At 44.0% G+C, this 22013-nt stretch overlaps 3 protein-coding genes across 4 annotated transcripts in view; 1 reads left to right on the top strand and 2 right to left on the bottom strand.

Moving 5' to 3' along the window:
- erbin (erbb2 interacting protein) overlaps nucleotides 1–4165 on the bottom strand; it is a 62986-nt gene extending 58821 nt beyond the window's left edge. The window contains exon 1 of the mRNA XM_080017791.1: nucleotides 3541–4165. The gene's annotated coding sequence lies outside the window, so the exon portion shown is untranslated. The remainder of the gene's footprint in view (nucleotides 1–3540) is intronic.
- Nucleotides 4166–5422: 1257 nt separating this feature from the next.
- Nucleotides 5423–14642, bottom strand: nln (neurolysin (metallopeptidase M3 family)). Of its 2 annotated transcripts, none has more exons than XM_080017992.1 (13): nucleotides 14438–14642; nucleotides 13015–13266; nucleotides 12774–12922; nucleotides 10913–11017; nucleotides 10698–10800; nucleotides 10456–10616; nucleotides 9721–9856; nucleotides 9118–9484; nucleotides 8152–8353; nucleotides 7881–8067; nucleotides 7669–7797; nucleotides 7440–7576; nucleotides 5423–7354 (listed from the first exon to the last, which is right to left on the bottom strand). In XM_080017992.1, the coding sequence occupies exons 2-13, from the start codon at nucleotides 13241–13243 to the stop codon at nucleotides 7193–7195; spliced, it is 2067 nt and encodes a 688-aa protein (XP_079874118.1). In that variant the 5' UTR covers nucleotides 13244–13266; nucleotides 14438–14642; the 3' UTR covers nucleotides 5423–7192. The 2 variants fall into 2 exon arrangements, with proteins under 2 accessions (XP_079874118.1, XP_079874117.1); XM_080017991.1 differs by having other exon boundaries at nucleotides 14471–14642.
- A 973-nt stretch (nucleotides 14643–15615) lies between these two features.
- sgtb (small glutamine rich tetratricopeptide repeat co-chaperone beta) lies at nucleotides 15616–21881 on the top strand. The gene is made up of 12 exons (XM_080018291.1): nucleotides 15616–15621; nucleotides 16778–16888; nucleotides 17339–17442; nucleotides 17532–17607; nucleotides 17727–17826; nucleotides 19015–19119; nucleotides 19245–19383; nucleotides 19470–19532; nucleotides 19890–19927; nucleotides 20063–20146; nucleotides 20228–20348; nucleotides 21125–21881. Exons 2-11 carry the CDS (start codon nucleotides 16789–16791, stop codon nucleotides 20337–20339), a joined length of 921 nt encoding a protein of 306 aa, XP_079874417.1. The 5' UTR covers nucleotides 15616–15621; nucleotides 16778–16788; the 3' UTR covers nucleotides 20340–20348; nucleotides 21125–21881.
- The last annotated feature ends 132 nt before the right edge of the window (nucleotides 21882–22013 follow it).

Below are 22013 nucleotides of genomic sequence, written 5' to 3'. Positions count from 1 at the left end.
AGAAGAGACATTAAGCATTGCATAGCTGAATGTCTCTTCTGTCTCACACACACACACACACACACACACACAATATATATATATATATATATATATATATATATATATATATATATATATATATATATATATATATAGTCTTGAATGTCTCTTATATATATATCCAAACAGACCTTTATTTTAATTGTTACACGCTCACTTGCTAGGGTATAGTAACAATACTATATAGCACCTTAAAAACAATGTTGAGAGAAAATGGTCATTATTCTGAGTATTCTGATGTTTAAAATGTTATATCCAACTTAGATGGTGGGAAATGAGGAAAAGAAACAGATTCAGTTGAGCAGTAAGTTTGGTTCCATGAGGTTCATTGATTGTTTGGACAATGGGTGTTCGCATCTAGACAACATCTTAGGTGAAAACAGATGTTTGTAAAGTATGATGCGTCTCACTATCTGTTGTCTCCAGACAGTGTAATTAAAACAATGTCATGGATAACAGGGAAATTTCCATCTCCACTGCTTTCGATGATCAACTTTTAACATTATCCAACATGAATATGACCATGCAACTAGCCCCATCAGACGCATGGGAATTCGGATGTCATTGGCTGTTGATAATAAAGGCGATTTTCATCGCCATTCAAAAAATTACTACAGCTTCGGATGGAAAATCAATGGGAATAGTCAAATCAAATCAATACAGGTACTACTCACTTAACGGCCAGGTTCCGGTCCTACGACCAGGCCGTTAAGCAAATTGGTGGATAAGTGAGGACACGCCCCCTTGCCGTTATTTCAGTCTTGGAGAATGACCGACTGCAGGAACGAGAATGAAACCGAGAATGGTAGTACACGATGAGATGCTTGATGCTAAGACGCCGCGGTATTGCACGCACTGTACAAATGCCGGAGAGCTGGTCGTAAGCCTCAACGGTTGTTAAACAGGTAGGTTGTTAAGTGAGGGTTATCTGTACACATAATATTAATTTGGGGAACACCGTCGCCATCCACATCAATAAAATGATCTTGTTTGCAGTCTTTGTAAGCAAAAGAAAAATCTAAGTTATGATGGACTTTACAGAGGCAAATGTCCATCCCCTGCTTGTCCAAGACTCATCCATTATATTGGGAAACTATACCTCATTGGGCATTTTTTCAGAATGATTTAATTGGTATTAGTTGGTTATTGACAGAACAGGCAGTGTATTTTATCACTTAGATTAAGGTTATTGTTGTGCCTTGACATCTCAACAATATACAAAATAGGCAAATTAAATATTTAGTGGCTTGATTTTAACATTAAAATATACACCTAATAACCACTAATATTGTGTAGGTCCCCCTGGTGCCGCCAAAACAGCTCCATCGAGGCGTGGACTCTACAAGACCTCTGAAGGTGTCCTGTGGTATCTGGCACCAAGACGTTAGCAGCAGATCCTTTAAGTCCTGGAAGTTGTGAGGTGGGGGCCCCATGGATCGGGCTTGTTGTTCCAGCAAATCCCACAGATGCTCGATTGGATCAGACCCTAACCCCGGCCACCCACATGATGTAGAAGAAAACGTGATTCATCAGACCAGGACACTTCCATTGCTCCATGATTCAGTTCTGATGCTCAAACGCCCGTTGTAGGTGCTTTCAGCAGTGGACAGGGGTCAGCATGGGCACACTGACCGGTCTGCAGCTACAGAGCCCCCTACACAGCAAGCTGTGATGCACTGTGTGTTCTGACACCTATCATAGCCAGAATCAACTTTTTCAGCAATTTGTGCCACAGTAGATCTTCTGTGAGATTGGACCATACAGACTAAATTTCGCCCCCCATGCACTTCAATGAACATTGGGCGCCCAAGACCCTGTCGCCGGTTCACCGGTTGTCCTTCCTTGGACCACTTGTGGTAGGTACTAACCACTGCACACCGGGAACACCCACGAAACCTGTCGTTTTGGAGACACTCTGACCCAGTCGTCTAGCCATCACAATTTGGTCCTTGTCAAAGTGGCTCAGATCCTTACGCTTGCCCATTTTTCTTGTTTCCAACACTTGAACTTCAAGAACTGACTGTTCACTGGCTGCCTAAAATATCCCACCCCTTGACAGGTGCCATTGGAACGAGATGATCAATGTTATTCACTTCACCTGTCAGTGGTTTTAATATTGTGGCTGATCAGTGTGTATGATTATCATTTATGGACATGGGAATCCTTTTTTTTTTTACATCTCTCTTCTTGAGGACTCACTATGGCTTATGTCCTGGGAAATCATGGATGACTGGTCCTTGCATTCGTAAGACATAGCAAACATACCCATTTCTCAACCAAATTGGCTGACCCTTTAGCATAGAGTAAGTCGGTTTTATTTAATTCCGATCTAGTCAAGAAATGCTCACTTTAAGAGAGTTAATAGCCTATATAACAGCACCACTTGGTTATGATCTACCCGGTTGCCGAAATGGGGTTGTTTAAACGGGCACTGCAAAGCATTTGGTGTATGCTCCATCGGGAAGTATCACCGAAATCCTTCCCGGTCGCCCAGTCGCACACGATTGCTCGTCTCAACACACAGCCAACATCCGTGGGCGTGAGGCTGGTTGCTTGCGGAACTACAACACTTTCGCACCGTACTCGAATCGGGGACGTCGGCGATCCCGTAGGGGAAGAGGAAGAGACGGGTCTCTCCGTCTCACGGAGCGGCTCGACGGTGATCCCCAACAATGGACGCCGTCCCACCGCGCTGCAGCTGTGGGACTTCCATTGCGGACGGCAGGACGAGTAACAACCCCCACACGACGACGTGTTTAGTCATTTCGGGTCGCGTTGGTCCATTCGCGACCATGTATACACGCCGCTCGGACATTTACATATATTGAAGATCCTTAACCGTGAAGAAGCGTAGTGTCAGTGCGTGTTACCTGCCCGACAACAACCGACTGGCAAAGGAAAACAGCCCGATGATTGGTCTTCTTTATTATTATTATCATCATCATCATCATCATAAGTAGTAGTATTGTGTGTATCAAGTTTGTTTACATGGATAAACAACAGGGCAGTAGACGACAATAAAATTAAAAAAATCGGGTTAATAATGATGGAATAATCAAGTTAGTCATTAAATTACTTAATTCATTTTAATGTTAATTTCGGACTACAATCCTAATAACTTAGTCCTACTCACTCACCGTTATCCATGCCTGTATTATTCGTATTAATATGTATTGATCCTATACAGAATATCCCATCTGTATTTATATTTACAGCCATACTGCCACTGAGCCCCTTCCATTTATCCTGTGCCTACATAGGAGAACGCATGTTGGTGCGTTTCCGTACATTTCGTTTGGATGATTTCAGACTGTGGAGCGATCCTTTTTTATTTCCACTCGTCTGTCCGTAACAACAACCCCCAGTGACCGAAGTTGAACAGCATCTCACACGGAGTCATTAAACATGAGCTGGGTGACTCTGCGTTAGCCAAATGCTAGCAGCGATGCTAACACGCCGTGTGTCCACCCCGAAAAGCCCGGCAGAAAGGCCACTTACCAGGCTGCGGTCGACGTCCGGGCGATATTTGGGATATTATAGTCCGGAGCGTCGGTTAGCCGTAGAGTCGGTCGGTCGGTTCTTCCTGACCACACTGTCTCCGCTGGTGCTAGCACTTAGCCAGTGAAGCTAACCCCCGTAAAGCGCATTCTCCTCCGGTCGCCTTCATGCGAAACCAAAAATAAAAACTTGTTTACCGGCTCGGCGCGGGGTTCCCCCTCGAAAGTGTTCTCACTTCACCGCCACGGCGCTACTCGGGCGGAATTACTCGGAGCGTGAGAGGGGAAAACTGTGCGATAAACGGTCGCTTTTTTTTTTTTTTTTTAAAGTCCTCTGGAAACACGGCGAGTCAGTGGGCATTAAAGGAATCCAAAATGTCCACAGCGCTCATCAAGGAAATACAAAAGGCAGAACGCACTCGGCCGCCGCCGCAGCGAAGCCTGTTCCTCTGGATGTCTGTCGCACCCCGCTGTCTTCGGGCATACTTCACCGTGCGCTCGGCGGGCATTTATTTCACCGTGTTTCTTGCGATGCGTGTTGTGTTCAATCCGGATGAAACACGGGGGTGGGAGAGGGGGTGGTGGTGGTGGTGGTGCTGGAGGGGTGTCTGCTCTCTCCCAGCACCTGTGAGTGCGCCGGGGCTGTCTGCAGGAGTCTGCTGCTCGGGGGTGGGCGGATCGACGCCGAAAACTATCGATACTACCGATGCCGCGTCTCGTTTTCGAGATCGACGCTAGCGTCGATAGGATCGATACCAACACACGGACCAGTGTCTACCTCCAAAATAAGTACATTTTATTTCATTATTATTATTCTTCTTTTTTTTTTTTTTTTATTCTACGTATTTATTTACTCTCTTGCGCTCGCTTGGTGGTCGATACGGAAATCGGTATCGGTGTCGACGATCCGGCCCTGGTAGTACTTGGTATCGGTCGAAACTCCTGACCCCGAGCTGCGGGCGTCGCGAACGATTCGGAACGTCCGACGACCCTTTCAGCCGGCGGTTCGTCGGGGGCGGGTCTGCGAAGGAGTCGAATCTTTCACCGCCGGTGGCGACGGCGTTCACTTCACGGTCCCGTCACTAGGACGCTGACGGGAAGTGCGGCCTCTTGAAGGGAACCGCATCTTTTGTCTCCGTTCGTGTCCAAAAGACGTTCACGTAACCCGTGAAAATCAGGATCTAAGTCGTTTTCTCGAGGTCGTTAATATGTATGTATGTATTTATGTATTAATTGCGAATCTTGAATATTTTAAAGTTGCACAATAAAAAAAAAAAAGTAAAACAAATGCCATAGTGCGTCATTTTTGTGCCGAACAGATATGAGTATTTTTTCCCACACATAAACAATAAAAGTAAAATAACACATATCTGGCTAGCTCTTATTTGTCACCGTCTGTAAAACTTGCCAATGAAAAAAAAAGAGAACGCCTCATCATACTAAATAAAATAACAAAATAACCGGATCGTTCGTGAACGACCCACGCTACGCTAAACGCTCTTTATCGCTCTGACGTCATGCCTCAAGTCTTTCCAACCCCTTTATTTCCGCCAAGGCACACGGTTTTTTGTTTTTTTTTATGATAACTGAATAAGACCACGTCACTCCAATATCCTGTTAACCACTGCAAACGTTCGATTCACGAATAACTGCTTGTTATTACTATGGAAATGGAAATGGAAAACTTGTTCTAATGAACACAGAGTTGCTTTCCTGGTTGGAACTGTTGGATTGGTGCAGCCTTCCCATTTTGATCTTGCAACACAAGAGCCAGTTTCTATTATGTATTTATTATGCCACAATCGCAAGCACGTCAACGCCGGTGGATGTGTTATAATGTGTTTTAATCGCAAGAGCAGGTTTTCTGTTGTGGTGAACAGGAGTTTAACCGTGTCCGGGGTCACTGGTACTGCAAACGTCCACACAGCAGCTCATTTGACCGTCAATCATTCAAGAAAACGCTTTAAATGCACATCGCAGTCACATTTATTTTTTATTTGGTGTTTGTTGCCATGTTGCGGCCCCTGGTGGTGATCCCTCGCTTGGCGCAGGTTTAGGCCCATTCCATATACTGTACTCTACATTATTTTTTATTTTACCTCATTGGAACTAGATCACATAATACACAAACAGAATAGCTGGCGGTGCAATATGTAGAGAGATCTGATATTATTTTACAAATGTTAAATCAGTTTCGTAGCCTTTTGGTTCGTGGAAAACAACATATTCTAAATAAAAGCAGTTACATTTATGTCGATATTTTAAGGGGTTTACTTAACGACTTTGTGTGGCCTTTTGTACAATTCAAAGATCAGTTTTAGGATTGGGACTCACCAACAGTATTCCACCCCCCGTAGCCTATTTGAATAGCTATTGAAGAAGAAGAATAATCTTTACTCGTTACATGACACACCGCACTACAACACATGCATATATATATACACACACACACACACACACATGTTTTTTTGGGTGGTGGCCAGTGAAATGTGGCCTTTGCATTTCTCCCATCCTGGCTTGTCCTTCCTCCGGGGGGGCAGCCATTCGTCGACGCGCCCGGGCACCTGGTACCAGGTGTCCATCGCTGGTCAGACGATGGTGATGTGTGCATGTTTTTGGTGGGGGTCCTTACCGATGTTAGGTGGAGGAAACCCCATGTGAGCAGTTTAGGAGAAAGCAATTTAGGAGAAAAAAGTATTTCGCAAATATAGGAAAATATAGTGGACAGAAATGGTCCAAATGTGTGTGTTGGACCCAGCACAGATGCAAGGAAAAAGTTGTATTGTTAGATTCAAAATCATATATAAATTTGACTGTTATAGCACCATTGTGTGGTAAATACATGTCGTTTTTGGAGGAGATACATTTTAAGGGCAGAATAACAATTCAAGCAATTCCAAGAGGGTTCCCAAAAACTGCTGTGCATGGACTCTTGCTTAGCATAAAAAAACAGAGACCCGCATTTTCCTATGTATTATCTGTGTATCCCGATAGCCGCGGCTGCAGACGGCAGCATGGCTTCCTTTCCTGTGCCCGCCCAGCTGCTTCGAAGCCCCACTGGCGCCGATCGGTCTGATTTGGGGCAGGGAGCTTTCTTAATGTTTGTCTGTCTTGCAGAGGGGATTGGTGCACAGGCTCGTCAGCCGACCAGGAGCCAGTTCGGAACGCCGTTCCTCCTGCGCCCCAAAATCATCATCATTATTTTTTATTATTTATACTTGTGGCCAGCGAGCCTTTCTGTTGAACGCTTTCATAAAAGACTCTCGCCGTGTCGGCAAACCACGGCCAGAAAGACTCCGTCTCCCTCCCTAAACCCCTACCTGTGGGCAGAGACTCCCACAGGAAGTACCCTAAATTCACTTTGAAGTCTGCTCAAAATGGCACGGTTTAAAAACAAATATGTCCTGCAAAACCATGAGGGGACCTCCTCAAAAACACTGACTTAAATTTAGTCTACAATCATTTGATTTTAAAGTACATTTTAAGATGTTTCCCCATTTATGTTCACCTCTATCATTTTGAAGACATAGGCCGTTAGTTACACAAATACCAAAAACCTAAGTGTTTCCTTCCGGCAGGCTTAGTTCAGCCTTGTGGACACTGCCCGTGGACACACTTGACCTTGAATATGATTCAATAACAGTTAAAAAAGCTTAACCAAACATCTCAAGTCCTATTTCGTCTGACGTGGTCAATCCCTTGCATTGAAGGAAGGCATCCTGTCGGGGATTACGACCCAGGAAGGTTTTCAGCATGTCCATCCCGTCTATGGAGCCGCCAGGCTCCAGAATCACCCTCCTGTACTCACTACCCACCTGAAAATAAGAAAAGAACAGCTTTAAACACAATACTATGTAACAAGGAAGATTTATTTTGTAAATTAATCAAATGATGTCACACCTTGGGATTCACGACTCCTTCCTTTTTGAAGCGATTCCAGAATATATCCATGGAGTACACTTCGCTCCATAGATAGCTGTAGTACTGGCCGTCGTACCCTCCGGCCAGGTGGCTAAAACTGGCCGTCATGTTCGTACCTTCGGGAAAATGGAGCCAAATATAATGAACCCCATCTCCGAGTGATTCATTCATCGTTCAAAACCTGACCCTTAGTGTGGTGGGAGCTGACCTGGGGTAGCGGGGACGCCCAGGATGTCTCGAGAGTGTCTGGCAAACACCTCGGCCGTGTCGGCGTGCCGCATGGTATGCAGCGACTGGTCCACCTTACTGAGCACGATCTGACGCAGGTTCATCAAACCTAAAAGAGGTAGAGGGACGCTGTTAACCCTTCCAAGAAGGCAAACGTTTCGCCGAAGGGAGGGAAGGGAAGACATGTCCCACCGGTGTTGGCCACTCTGGATGCGATCAGTTTGTGGAGCAGTGCGTCTGGAATGGGGCTGCCGTCCTTGTAGTGAGCGGACATCCGTCTGAGAGACTCCTTCTCCCAGACCCAGTTCTCCAGCGTCTGCGAGGGGACCTCCACGAAGTCCGTCTCCACCAGGGTCCCGCTAAAATCTGAAAAAACGGTCTGATACGGATCGGATTGTGTGTGAGGCTCACAAATTGTCACGCAGATGCTCTCAGTGACTGTTTAGATCATGGCCGCATCTACCTTGGAACAAAGCTCATGCATGATGTGGCCGAACTCGTGGAAGTAGGTCTCCACCTCGTGGTGCTGCAGCAGAGACTGCAAGCCCCTCCTGGGCTTGGTGAAGTTGGCCACCATGGCCGCTACAGATAGTCGGCGTTTCCCATCGGGCCCTACACAGCCAGGATGGAGCCCAAAGCAAGCTGCGTGGCCATATTTCCCTTCCCTGGTGAACAATAAAATAATCGCTTTTTACAATAAAATAATCACATGGCACCAGACCACTATCCCGTTAACCACCTAAAACGTCACACACACATAGATCTGTGCTCATTATCATGGCCTGCTAACAGTGAGTGATGCAAGACTCGCAAACGATTCGGTCGTAGCGAACAAACCCATTAAATTAATGAGTTGGGAGTCACTCCAGGAGTAAGCGAATCTTCAACTCACAAGCTGAAAATAGTAACTGAGGACTACATTTAAGTCGAAGGCCAAAAAGGTCTGGACGTTTGGGTTACTTCATTAGTCACTGAATATGATTTACACTTGGCATTACACCAAAATAAATATTTTTTTTTTGTCAGAATGTAATGATTGTTTGGAGAACTGCATTCACAACTCAGAGCCAAATCAAGTCTTGTTCATCGTTCACAGGAAGTCCTGCGTTGTTACACCAACTGAATCCAAACAAACAAAGAATCGGCAAATTGAACGACTCGATTTACTCTTTACTGAGCGACTCGTCAAGAATCGAATCTCGAAACAGAGTCGAAACCTTTCATCACGACAAAAACTTCTCACTTTCAGTGTGAAACCTGATCTTATTCTGATGAACACAGAGCTGCTGTTCCGGCTGGAACAGATGAATTACTACAGCCTTGCAATTTTTATACTGCCACACACAAGCTCATTTCCACAATTCATCTTTTTCGGAATGAGGAATCTGAAAACCATCCACAGCACACCTGGCGAGCTCTGCATCATTACCTGGGATGCAGGTCCAGGTAGAACTGGCCAATTTCGTCCCCCGTTGCGGAGTCTGAGACGGAGTAGAGGCTGACGGCCGGGTGCCAGGCGTGGGCCTGCTGCACCCGTGTGAAGGTGAGGCCCAGCAGGTCCTGGTAGATGCCGAAGAGCCCGTCCGTCACCACGTCCAGCGGGAAGTACTGGATCAGCGTGTCCTTGTCCACGGCGAACTTGACCTGCTCCACCTGGTTCATGTAGTAGGGCATGTCCCAGGCGTGGATCTGTCCGTCAAAATCATAGCCCTTCATCAAACACTCCCTCTTCTTCAGGGCCAGGATGTATCTTCTCTCCTTGTCCCCGATTGGCTTCAATCTCGTGTACAACTTGTCTGCAAGAATAACATTTGGTTTTATGTTGACAGTGAACAATCCTGCAAAAAAACATAATTTAAGGGCACACTATTGGACACTGTCGAGGTTCTCACTGGACAACGACAAGCAAATTACATTAATAATCACATATTGGTTCCAACCCGTGTGTGTGTGTATGTGTGTGTGTGTGTGTGTGTGTGTGTGTCTGTGTGTGTGTGTGTGTGTGTGTGCGTGTGCATTGATATGGTCGTACCTAGAAAGTCAGACACATTGATGGCATTCCTGGCCATGTTCAACTCCAACACATAGTTTGCATGGCTGCTGAAACCCAGTAAGTTGGCGACCTTTGCTTTCAGTTCTATCAACTGTTCCAAGATGGCGGTATTTGCCTGGAAAATGTAAATTGTATTTTATTTTATTTTTTTAAGGAAGCATAGAGCATGCAAAATGTCAATACATCGGTGAATCATATCGAATTTTAGTTTAGTTATACCTGTATTTATCATTGAAAATTAAAAGCAATTTTTAAAAACTGAAATGGACAGACAGATAGATACTTTACTTTATACATCCCCGGTGGAAAATTGCAGCGTCAGCAACAGCTTACATCAAAAAACAGGCAAAAATAATTAAAGCATTTTGAATAAAAAAGAAAATGGAAAAAATAAAGAAGAATATAAACATATAGAATAAAACATTATGGTTAACTGTACACAATGAAAATGTGACAATATACATTAAACCTAATGATAAACAACAAAATATAACCCAAAAAATAATCAAACCATTTTTTTAATCAAAGTAAAAAAATAAACCAGAAATATTCGGTAATATACAATAACTAACAGTGAACCAGTAAGAAAGAAATGTGGGTACCGTTCAATAAACCTAATGAAAAAACATTAAATATAAGCTGAAAAATTGCACAAAAAAAAAACAATCAAAAAATAAACCTTATATTAAAGATAAAAATCAAATATCCTCTTACCTCCTTACATCTGCTGTGAAAGGCCGTCTCCACCCTTTTCCGGGTCTCGGGAATGTGACACCTCTTCATCAGAGGGTGGTAGTGCGGGTATTCGAGTGTCACCATGTACCGTCCGTCCGCCGTCTTCTGGAGCTCATTGAGGTAGCTATCCGCCAGACCGCCTTGGCAAATGAAACGATTCGGAAATGAATGTACGCTTGTAACTCCAAAACGTGATTTTAAAATCAGTAGAATGAGCTTACTCAATTCGCGCTCAGAAAAAACGAGAACCGTATTCTCCTCGTTTATATTCCTGTTGAACTCAATGGAGAGTTCGCTTATTAGTTTGGAAAGTTTCTTTATCTCCTTTGGAAGAAAAAAAACAAAACAGAACAGGAGCAAAGTTAATGTTTGTTTTACACCATCTGGAAATGAACAGAACATCATCAGGAGGATGGATTAAAACGTGTATTACTACCTCTTGCGTGTCTTTCGACAGATGCAGTCCGTTACGTTTTCCCAAAGTGACAAGTCGGTCCAAAAATCTCTCTTCCTCAGACGTGAGGCTCTTCTTGTTCCTATCCTGTAAAAATCAACAAAAGACAACACAATCCTCTCTAAAGTCCGCTTTACACCAAATCCATAATCGCATCCGACAATCGGACCCCGCTCCAGTGGCCTTCAGGTGAACTGCGACGGGGTTTCGCATCACAGAATCTGTCAGAGAAAATGGGAGAGCTCAAACTACCCGTTTACAATTTTGCCATGAATAACAGTTTAAAATTTACTTTATTCAGTGTTTGCAAAGTCCAAAAAAATAATAATAATAGTAATACACAGAATTCTCTCATATAAAAAAAGATTTATTGATAGTGGATATGCAGACGTCCAAGGTTAACGCTAATAACGTGATTATTTTATATATGTCTTATTACTTGACTGATGTAACCTCGGACGTGTCGGCCCGAAACATGTTGCATGTGGTAAAAATTTGAATGGATCCCGGGTACTCAATCGGACGCCGAAATACCCCACCGCAATGCGTCACAGTTTTTCGTGTGCGGAATCTGACTCTCCGTCGGAATGAATGGACTTCTGGTTTGATCTTGTCGTTTCTCGGATTCGGTGTGATGCAAGCTTTTGAATGCACAATTTTAAAGATGACAGAATTGCATTGTTACATTGAATGTGTTTGAATGTACAAAGTAATTATTCAGTGAATCACTTAGTATTATTTGTTGAAAGTATGATTTATTAAGAATACTAGTACTGCTGCCCACATTGGGCTCACTACTGCTAGTTAACATAGTGCTACACCATGATAACTCTGGATAGATGTGTACATACGTTATTTTTCTTTGTTTTTTATTATTTATCTGACTTCTTATTCATCTGACTTCTTACGCTTATCACTTCCTTGACATGCTCTATTTTTGGTTACTGTGACGCCTGAATTTCTCCATAAGTGTTATTTTAACTAATCCTATCCTATCTCATCTTATTAAAGCTTTCACCAGCTGGGGAGTTCTAGGAGTTTCTGCAAATACATTTCTATAAGTGCTTCATAAAACTATATAAACGATATATATATATATATATATATATATATATATATATATATATATATATATATATATATATATATATATATATATATATATGTATGTATGTATCACAGTTTTAAGAAGCACTTTCTTTTGTATATATATAGAAAATATATACTGTATATGCGTATATATGTATATATGTGTATGTGTATATATGTGTGTGTGTGCGAATATACTGTATATATATATTTTCCATTCACATGTGCATTGCAGTTTAAAATGGATGGACCATTGGCATATGACTATAACAAGGATATAAGTTCTTACTTAAACTTATTACATCGAATTGCTTCAAAAACGACAATTAATGATTTATACATATATTTTTTACATAATGTAATTGATCTATTTATAGTTTAAAATGAGTACCATTCCCTATAAGCTACTATGACTACAACAAGGAAAATATGTTTTTACTTCAAATGTAATTGTTTTTTATAATGTAATGAGTCGTGGTTGGTTTGCTAATTCTATCCACATCTGCATCGCACTTCGGAACGGAAAACATTTGCCTTAACGTACTATATTTAATAATTGGAGAAGTCCTTCGAGCCGTGAGGTGTGAAAAACATTAGACGTTGCGCCCTGGGCGCTCGGGTCGCTTCACAAATAGTTGCCCTCTGGCTGACATGAAACGGTAAAAATACCCTCGATCAGCTCACGCCAACCGAACGTGTTCTCGTCCTAAGCAACGAAGGAGAAAAAGGTGTTGTTTTTTTTTTTTAATCGTACCTGTAAGGTTAGAATTCTCTTGAACACGTCGCCCCGCATGCTTATTTCCACGTCGAACTGGGAGAGTTTTTTGTCCGCCTCCGTGCTGGCCGAGCGGACCTCCTTGCAGGGGGACACGTACTGGGGGAAGTCGAGGACATGGCGTGATGCTGGGAAGTGGAATCAACACAAGCAGCATAAATAGGAACGCACGGGATGGGCTTCATCGCATTGTCGTGTTGACCCAAACGTGTAAAGGTACCCGCGTAGGAAAACTTGGCGCCGGCCAAGGCCTTCAGGGTGTTTTCCACCGAGACCTTGTCCAGATCCAGGGACCCGACGGCGTCGTAGACCCGTTGGATCCTGTCGATGAGGGTGTCGGTCAGGGTCCTGATTTCGTCCGGGGTGAGGTCCCACCGCAGCGGGTTCCCGCCCGTTCCCGCCTCGGACTCTTCTCTGGAGGGTGCGGCAGAGCCGTCCTGGAGGGTCATCCTCGAGCCACCTTTAAACACCTCTGAGGGGGAGGTTGGAAGGACTAACTTGAATGGCCTTTATATCTCAGTCAGAAAGTTTTTTTGCATTAAAAAAAAAAAAAAAGACAAATCTCCAAATATAGAAAAAATTCAAATATAGAAAATATACAGAAAATAAAAAAATATATATATGTTAATTTCAAGGCAACAACTGGGGCTAGGCAAGAAGGTCCTGGGTTCGATTCCCGCCTGGGGCGCTGTTGGCACCGTGCTCCGGCGGGTTATCTCCTAAATAGGGGCCTTTCTGTGTGGAGTTTGCATGTTCTCCCCGTGCTCACATGGGGTTTCCTCCACCTCACGTCAGTAAGGACCCCCCTCAAAAACATGCACCCATCATGGTCTGACCAGCGATGGACACTTATCACCTGGTCCCCTGGGCGCGTCCACGTATGCTGCCCACTGCTCCTGGCTGTGGCCCCGGAGGAAGGACAAGCCAGGATGGGTCAAATGCAGAGGATCCATTTCACCGGCCACCGTCAAAAGCATGTGCATGTGTGTGTGTGTGTGCAAGCATGTGTTCTAGTGTGGTGTGTTGCGTGACGAATAAAGACTGTTTCTTCTTTCTTCTTCTTCTTTCTAGGCGGCACTATGGTTTCTAGTATGTATGGTAATAAATACAGTTAAATATAAATATAGGTGGTTATCCTGTACAGATGGATAGATATGAATACAATACTTTAATAACATATATATATAATAAATACTACATATTAGTATGTTATTACTCATCTATTTCTATGTCTACAGGGTGTGAAAAAGTGACGTGAATGTCCGATGCGATTCTTTTCAGAGTATCATTCCCAACAGCATGATCCAGTCCTACAACACCAACACTAATGCAAATACATACACACACACACATATATATATATAAATATATATATAACCACATATCTATATATATGGTTATTTTCTTTTCTTTTTGTTTATCTTCTTTTTTTTTTTTAATGTATGTGTGTAATGAATGACCATCTCCTTTCACAGCCAAGCAGTCACAGAGTTGATGTATTCTGGGGTCAGACCGCGATGAGCACCGTGAAACACGCTGGACGTGTTTGCAACTCCGCCGAAGTAACCGGGCATCGCGACCCGGCGGCGGCTTGGAAAAACACCACTGACCGGTCGGCGGCGGCTTGGAAAAACACCACTGACCGGTCGGCGGCGGCTTGGAAAAACACCACTGACCGGTCGGCGGCGTGGGAAGAGCCGGTGACGCGCGCCGGACGCGGGCGTCGTCGTGTAGTCGTCCGCAGGGGTGAAGGGGGTCGCAGGCGGTGCCGCCGGCGCGGGGCTGCAGCTGACGGTGCCCGGGTGGGTGGGTGTCCGCTGCACCCACCTCCTCGTCCACGTCCACGGGCGCGCGGTCCCCCACGCTTGCCACGCCCCCGCCCGTCCCGGCTTCGCCGCGCGGAGGCGAGACGTCGTGGGCGATTCGTCCGTAGCGAACGAATACGCTCAAACGACGTAAACGAGAGTGAATCTTTGCGCACAAATGACCGAGGACTTCATTGATATGGAAGAAGGAGCAATTTATTTATTTTTTTATTGTATTTTATTCGATATATTTTTTATCTTATTCTATAAGTATTCAACTTACTGTATTACGTTTTAGGAGTCAGTATGTTGTGTGCTATCACCGGGTGCGTTGCATTACATTTCACTGCATATATGTATGAAAGTATGTATATGTATGTGATGAATAAAAAAAGCTTGAATCTTGAATCTTGAATCTTGAATCTTGAATCTTGAAGGCATTTGGCAGTATCCACGATGAATGTCACCGATTTACACTTTGCATTCCATCAAGGTATATAAGCAAATCGTGTGATTCGCTTTCTGCGCCCAAACTATTATTATGCAGCTCATTTTGCCGGCGTGAATCTGAAATCCACAGTTTGCATTATTTCACCTAAGTAATTATGACGTATGGGTTTATTAGCGTATATGAATAATAAGTTGGACAGACGTGAGTGATGGGAGAACTCCATTAACAACTCGAACCGACTCTTCTAGGACTCTCGTTCGACGGAATCCTCCCTCGCTCACCTCACCGGGGCGTTACACCCACCGAATCAAACCAATGACGAATGGGAAATAATCGAATATATTTTATATATTATATATTTTATATATTTTATATATTTTTATATATATAATATATATATATATATATTTTTTTTTTTTATCGAGTGACTCGTCGAGAACCGAATCGGGAGAAAACGCCCGAACCTGTCGTCGCCTCGAGTCGTGAACGCGCGGGCGCGCGGCCGCCACTCGTGTGACGGGCGCCGTGATGACGTCACGAAGCGGCGGACGCGCTAGCACCGGGAGCTCAGGTAGGTGGGCGGGGGCACGTCAGCATCCCTCCGCGTCAATGTTGTTCGTTATCTGCGTTTGAAGGGGGCAAAACGGCGCCGTAACGCTCGCATTCACCGGCCGATCACCCCTTGCTGCGCCGCGTCGCCGGACTGGTTTTTTTGACAGGTAGTTTCAGTCTCCAGCCGCCGCACGCACGCAGGCTACGTAATTGCTTTAGCCATTAGCCACTTCTCCCGAACGCTCTCCAAACAACCGACGGAAATAAACCTGCGTGTCAGTTGTTTGGAAAATAAACCCGGAGCAAAAAATGTAAATAAAACAAAAAAAAACAAAAAACGGCGTCGTCACACCCCAGCTCAGCGCGTTTCGGGCACTGAGTCTGTCAAACGCTGCGTTCAAAGTGGGGCTGGGCGACATGTCGTTCTGACATCGATATCACGATACTATAGGAATATATGAGCGCGGGCTATCTGCGTCTGGGCCTCTCTGTCGTCGTGGCGTCGTGGCACAGCAAAGCCATTTCCATTTCCCGAACTTCGTGGTGCGGCTGGGCGACACCATACGACGTCGATATTGCGATATGACACTGGGTATCGCGACGCCGCGATATGGTTAAACGTTGTCGGAACGGCTGCACGAGAAGGCTTTGCGCAGAAAATCCACAGGTTTTGTCAACGCAACAGGCACACGTTTTGTTTGATGATTCATTGTTAAAAACAAGTAATTCTGATGAACGATTTAATTCTCATTTCTGTTATGTGTAATAACACACATCCGCCTCTTGAACATGAGACATGTCGGGATATTGAAGATTGGAACATAAGTTGGATGTTCGGTTACTTTGCCTCAACCAAACGTGTGGAATGCACCCGAATCCACATTCTATACGTTGCATCGGCTCAGAATTCCACTTGAATGGCCGGAAACACGAGAGCGGAAGGACGTTGCGAGACGATCGCCCCCTCCGCTCGGACGGTTGTAGGTTCAAGGCGGTGTCGTTTACATTTAGTGACAGCAACACTGGGTGACGGTTTTACACATGCTGATTTACTGTGCGACACACTAGTCGTCCTGCGGCGGTGCATTGCTGTCATTGCAGTCTGAAATACGATGCACGCATGAGCGAGCTGTGCTGTCTTCATGATTCTCACAAAGCGTCTCCTGCACCAGCAGCTGAAAGAAAAATGGCAATGGAGAAGCGCTTAGCATTCTCTATTGTGCAGTTCCTGCGAGACCAGACGCACCGTGGCACGTTGAATTCGGACGAGCAGGAGAGCCTGGAAGGTATGGACGCTTATCGGTTTATATACAAACCCACTGCTCCGTTTTGCCCTTAAGAGCACTGAGGGTGGGCCTAATAATTAGGCATAAGGTGAATATACATAAAGGGAAATCCACCTTTTCTTTTTATGAAAGTTAAAATGCCTTGCCGTGTAAAAGTTGAGCCTTCTGACTCACAGTGGTGTTTTCGGGGTTTACCCGGTCCTTGAGGTGCTGGGAGTGCTTGAGTTGTTTTCCTCAGAAATTTCAGTACTGGAACACCTTGAAAAAGACCGCTTTTGTGCGGAAGTGCTTGAAAAGTCCTTGGGGAAAAAACCACAAACATTTAAAACCTGTGATTTTCCCCATATAGCAAAGTTTACAAAAATGGTTCCAGTTACATTTAAAAGAAAATTAAAAGTTTGAATGAAATAAAAATAATTGTTGTTTTTAATCTTAATATTTGACCCTCAGTTGCCATACAATGTTTGGAGACCACCTTCAAGATCAGCTCCAGTGACTGCCACCTCGCTGTGCCACAGCCCCTGACAGAAATCTTCCTAAATTCCCTGCTGAAGGTGTGTAATGCCATTTATTAAATATCTTTGTGTATGAGGGCATGGGCTCGATACTGAGTTTCTCATTTGTCTCTATCTTATTTTTTCAGAACGACAACCTGACCGCACCGGAGACCTCGGCCTCTCCAGAAGACATAGAAAGAGCAGAACAACTGAAAAATGAAGGTGCCGCTCTGAACACATTCCCTCCAGTCTTAACGTTTGTAAATAGGATTGTTTATACGCCTTTTTGTCAGAGATCATGGATAATGATCTTTTTGGATAAGCCCATATTTTGTTTCTAGGAAATAACCACATGAAGGAAGAGAACTACAGCTGTGCAGTGGAGTGCTACACTAAGGCCATTGACTTGGACCTACGGAACGCTGTCTACTACTGTAATAGGTATATACACTATATACTGTACATAGACCGATCAGCCACAACATTAAAACCACTACTATTGTGTTGAACTCTCATGCCACCAAAACAGCTCTGACCCGACGAGGCATGGACTCCACAAGACCTCTGAAGGTGTCCTGTGGTACCTGGCACCAAGACGTTAGCAGCAGATCCTTTAAGTCCTGGAAGTTGTGAGGTGGGGCCCCCATGGATCGGGCTTGTTGTTGCAGGACATCCCACAGATGCTCGATCGGATCGGACCCTAACCCCGGCCACCCACACGATGTAGAAGAAAACATGATTCATCAGACCAGGCCACCTTCTTCCATTGCTCCATGGTCCAGTTCTGATGCTCACATGCCCATTGTAAGTGCTTTTTCAGCAATTTCTGCTACAGTAGCTCTTCTGTGGGATGAAACCAGACAGGCTAGACTTGGCTCCCCATGTGCATTAGTGAGCCCATGACCCTGTTGCTGGTTCAGCGGTCTTCCTTCCTTGGGCCACTTGTGGTAGGTACTAACCACTGCACACCAGGAACACCCCACAAGACCTGTCGTTTTGGAGATGCTCTGACCCAGTCGTCTAACATCACAATTTGGTCCTTGTCAAAGTCTCTCAGATCCTTACGCTTGTCCATTTTTCCTGCTTCCAACACATCAACTTCAAGAACTGACTGTTCACTTGCTGCCTCATATATCCCACCCCTTGACAGGTGCCATTGGAACGAGATGAGCAATATTTACCGTCAGTGGTTTTAATGTTGTGGCTGATCGGTGTAGATTTATATTAAATTGGCTCACAGTATACCTTACAATTGACAAGTCCTCTTGCTTGCGTCCAAATTTTAATTGATGAATATTTGAATTCAACTTTGTTAAATTTGTTTTATTTGCATATTCCTATGCTAATAATTTTGCTTGATTATATTTAAAGTATTAATACATTGCACTTTTGTGTTTACTATTATTATTTTTAGCTTGACTTCTATTAATGTATGTGCCATGCAAATAAAGGTCATTCATAAAATTATTTTTTAGATGCAGAGTTGTATATATTTATATTATAACAATTCATCATTCATCATTCTTATATAAATGGCCATGACATTATTTTCAAAATGTAATACATCACATGTAATGGTGACACTGTATCACTCTCTTACCCCCTCACTCTACTCTGTGCTCCCTGCAGGGCTGCTGCTCACAGTAAATTGGGAAACTACACCGAGGCCACCGGTGACTGTGAGAGAGCCATAGGCATCGATCCTAGCTACAGCAAGGCTTATGGAAGAATGGGGTGAGTCCCCCCGCCCCCAAAAATAAAAAAAAAACCATCCAAAGTCATCAGACACACAGCTGTGTATTTGAAATAGTCATCCAGTCCCGTGATGTAACACTTATGACTTTCCTTTGTCGCTGTAGACTGGCTCTGACCGCCATGAACAAGTATCCTGAGGCCATTTCCTACTTCAAGAAAGCGTTAGTATTGGACCCGGAAAACGACACATACAAATCCAACCTAAAGATAGCGGAGCAGAAGCAGAGGGAAGCCACCAGCCCCGTAAGCGGACAGTCTCGCGATTAATAAAACCTGCGCGTCTGGTTGAAAACTTTATTTGGAAATAGTTTATTTCTAATGTGCCACAGATAGCGGCCGGATTAGGATTCGACATGGCAAGTTTGATCAACAACCCGGCCTTCATCAGTATGGTAAGACTAATGGATATCATCATTCGTAAATCATAAGTCACAAACCATAAACCATGACATTTGGATTAGGTGCGATCACGGGGTATTCCAAGCTCATTTCAAGATTGTCTTTTAATCAATGTTGTTAACAGCCGCACCGTTGTCTCAGGCCGGAGCATCTCAACCGGTTTAACGGCAGCAGCAGGCGATGGCAGAATTTTTTTATTTTACAAGCGTGCCAGCGTTTCACAGCGTAAAGTGATCTGTGTTTTGGGGTCTGTGTTGCTCTCTACTTAAGGTTTCTATTGTGGTGAAGTATAAAAATTAAAAAAAGGCAAAATTGAATTTGATTTTCACCACCATATTCATTATTCTCAGGCCGCAAGCGTGATGCAGAACCAACAGGTACAGCAGCTGTGAGTGACGCTTTTACTTGATTTTGTTTTGCTCAAGTGTTTTGGTTTGTAAAGTCAAATATTCCACATAAAGTTTGCTGCTGTCTGAACATGCATAGACTGACTGTCCCTCCTCCTGTCCTTCCACCCGCTCAGTATGTCGGGAATGATGTCGAACGCGGTCGGAGGGCCGGGAGCGGGAGTGGGTGGACTCTCTGACATCTCCAGCTTGATTGAGGCGTACGTACCGCGTCCCCTCACCTCCGCGTCCCCGCATCCATTTCATAGACCTCAATCGTTTCAACCTGTCGTCTCCCGCAGAGGGCAGCAGTTCGCCCAGCAGATCCAGCAGCAGAACCCCGAGCTGATAGAGCAGTTAAGGAACCACATCCGGAGCCGTTCCTTCAGCGGCAGCGCCGAGGAGCACTCATGATCGCCACAGGTCTGAACGTCTAGTTGAGTCTGAAACCAGCTTTTCCCCCCCGAGCTTCACTCTGCCACGGCAGAGCACGGTCCTGTTTACCACTAAGAACCTCACAAACCTGTACGACTGTGCTTATTGTTATGGCCTACTAATAGCTAGTTATCAAGACTCGTAAACGATTCACTCATAGCGAACAAAATGTCTTAAATGACTCGGGAGACTGGAGTCACGACTCACAAACTTGAAATAATTAAAGGACTTAATTAAAGTCCAAGGCAAAACAAGGTGAACGCATTTTGAGGTACCCCCATATTGAATGTGACTGATTTCTAGTTTTGATTAAACCAAAATAAAACATTTTGAGAGAATCAAACAATTCTTGGGAGAATTCACAACGCGCAGTCGACCGACTCGTCTCACTCTCGTTACATCAACTCAATCAAATGTACAAAGAGTCTGAAAATTGAACGATTTCTTTACCGAGTGACTCGTCAAGAACCGAATCTCACTAAACGATCACACCTTTCATCACGACTGATAGCTCTCACTTTCAGTGTGAAACCTGAGCTTATTGTGATGAACACGGAGCTGGTGTCCTGACTCAAACTGATGAATTAGCACGGCCTTGCAATTTTGATCTTGCAACGCCAGAGCTGGTTTTACTTATTATTTATGTGGTTTTAAGTGGAATTTCAAACATTCTTCACACAAGGTCCAGTGGTAGAAAAAACACTGGTCTAAACCTTGTGCCGCAAACTTAAAATCTGAAAAACCGTATGTGATCTTTGTTTCAGCAGCGATGCTTAGCCAAGGAAGGAGAACCATACGACGTGATTACAATCTCTATACCCATTTCTGAAACAAGTCACCGGCGTAGCTGGAGCGAGGAGACAAAGATGGGGGTCCAAGGCACTTTATCATGTTTGGCGTTTGGGGCTGGGAAGTGGCGACGCAAAGGGCGTGGAAGCTACACCTTCTAAAAAAGCATCGTGCATATGTAGATATCAGGTCAAATAACAGCTGTAAACGACACATTGTAAACACCGGGCCATAGGGGAGACATCCAAAAGCACATTCAACAACACAGACGGTATATTTGTCCAGAGCTGTTCCATTCCAGATCCCGTTCAGTCCTTGTGCTAAGATTAACGCCCGCCATATGTGACATGTACAGATTAAATAAAAGATCAAGTGGTAGGGGAGCATTTCAGGATAGCATTTCTGCTTTCTCTCCATACACAGGCCAGAAAGGTTAAACTCTTTATTTTGTTATTGGGTCATCCTCAATCTTATTTATTTTTGTATAAATTCATGGCATACTTACCGTCGGGTGACCTGACTATTCAATCCTGAAATCATCGCTTTCGAGGAGTGAATACTGAACAACTGATTTTCTTTTTTTTAAATAATCGTGTCATATTACAACAATGTTTGCAGCCTGAATCATCCTATTATTGCACTTTAGCAAACATATATGTTGTCTTCTCCCCTTTAAGCTTGTTTAATAGTTACTTCTGATTGTTAATTAGCATGCTTTTAAATCTTACATTTGAAGTCTGATGTTTTATGAAAAAAAAAATTAAATACTAGGACAGCATAAGGTTTTGTCAAAAACATGCCAATAAATGTCTTGAAAATAAGTTTCCTTTTCCCTGTCTAGACACTTGTTCTTTACTTTGCTAC

This window comes from Zeus faber, assembly GCF_960531495.2.
Source record: "Zeus faber genome assembly, chromosome: 17".
NCBI classification, from domain to species: Eukaryota; Metazoa; Chordata; class Actinopteri; order Zeiformes; family Zeidae; genus Zeus; species Zeus faber.
Note: the sequence above shows the minus strand (reverse complement) of the source record. Positions and strands in the feature narration are given on the sequence as shown.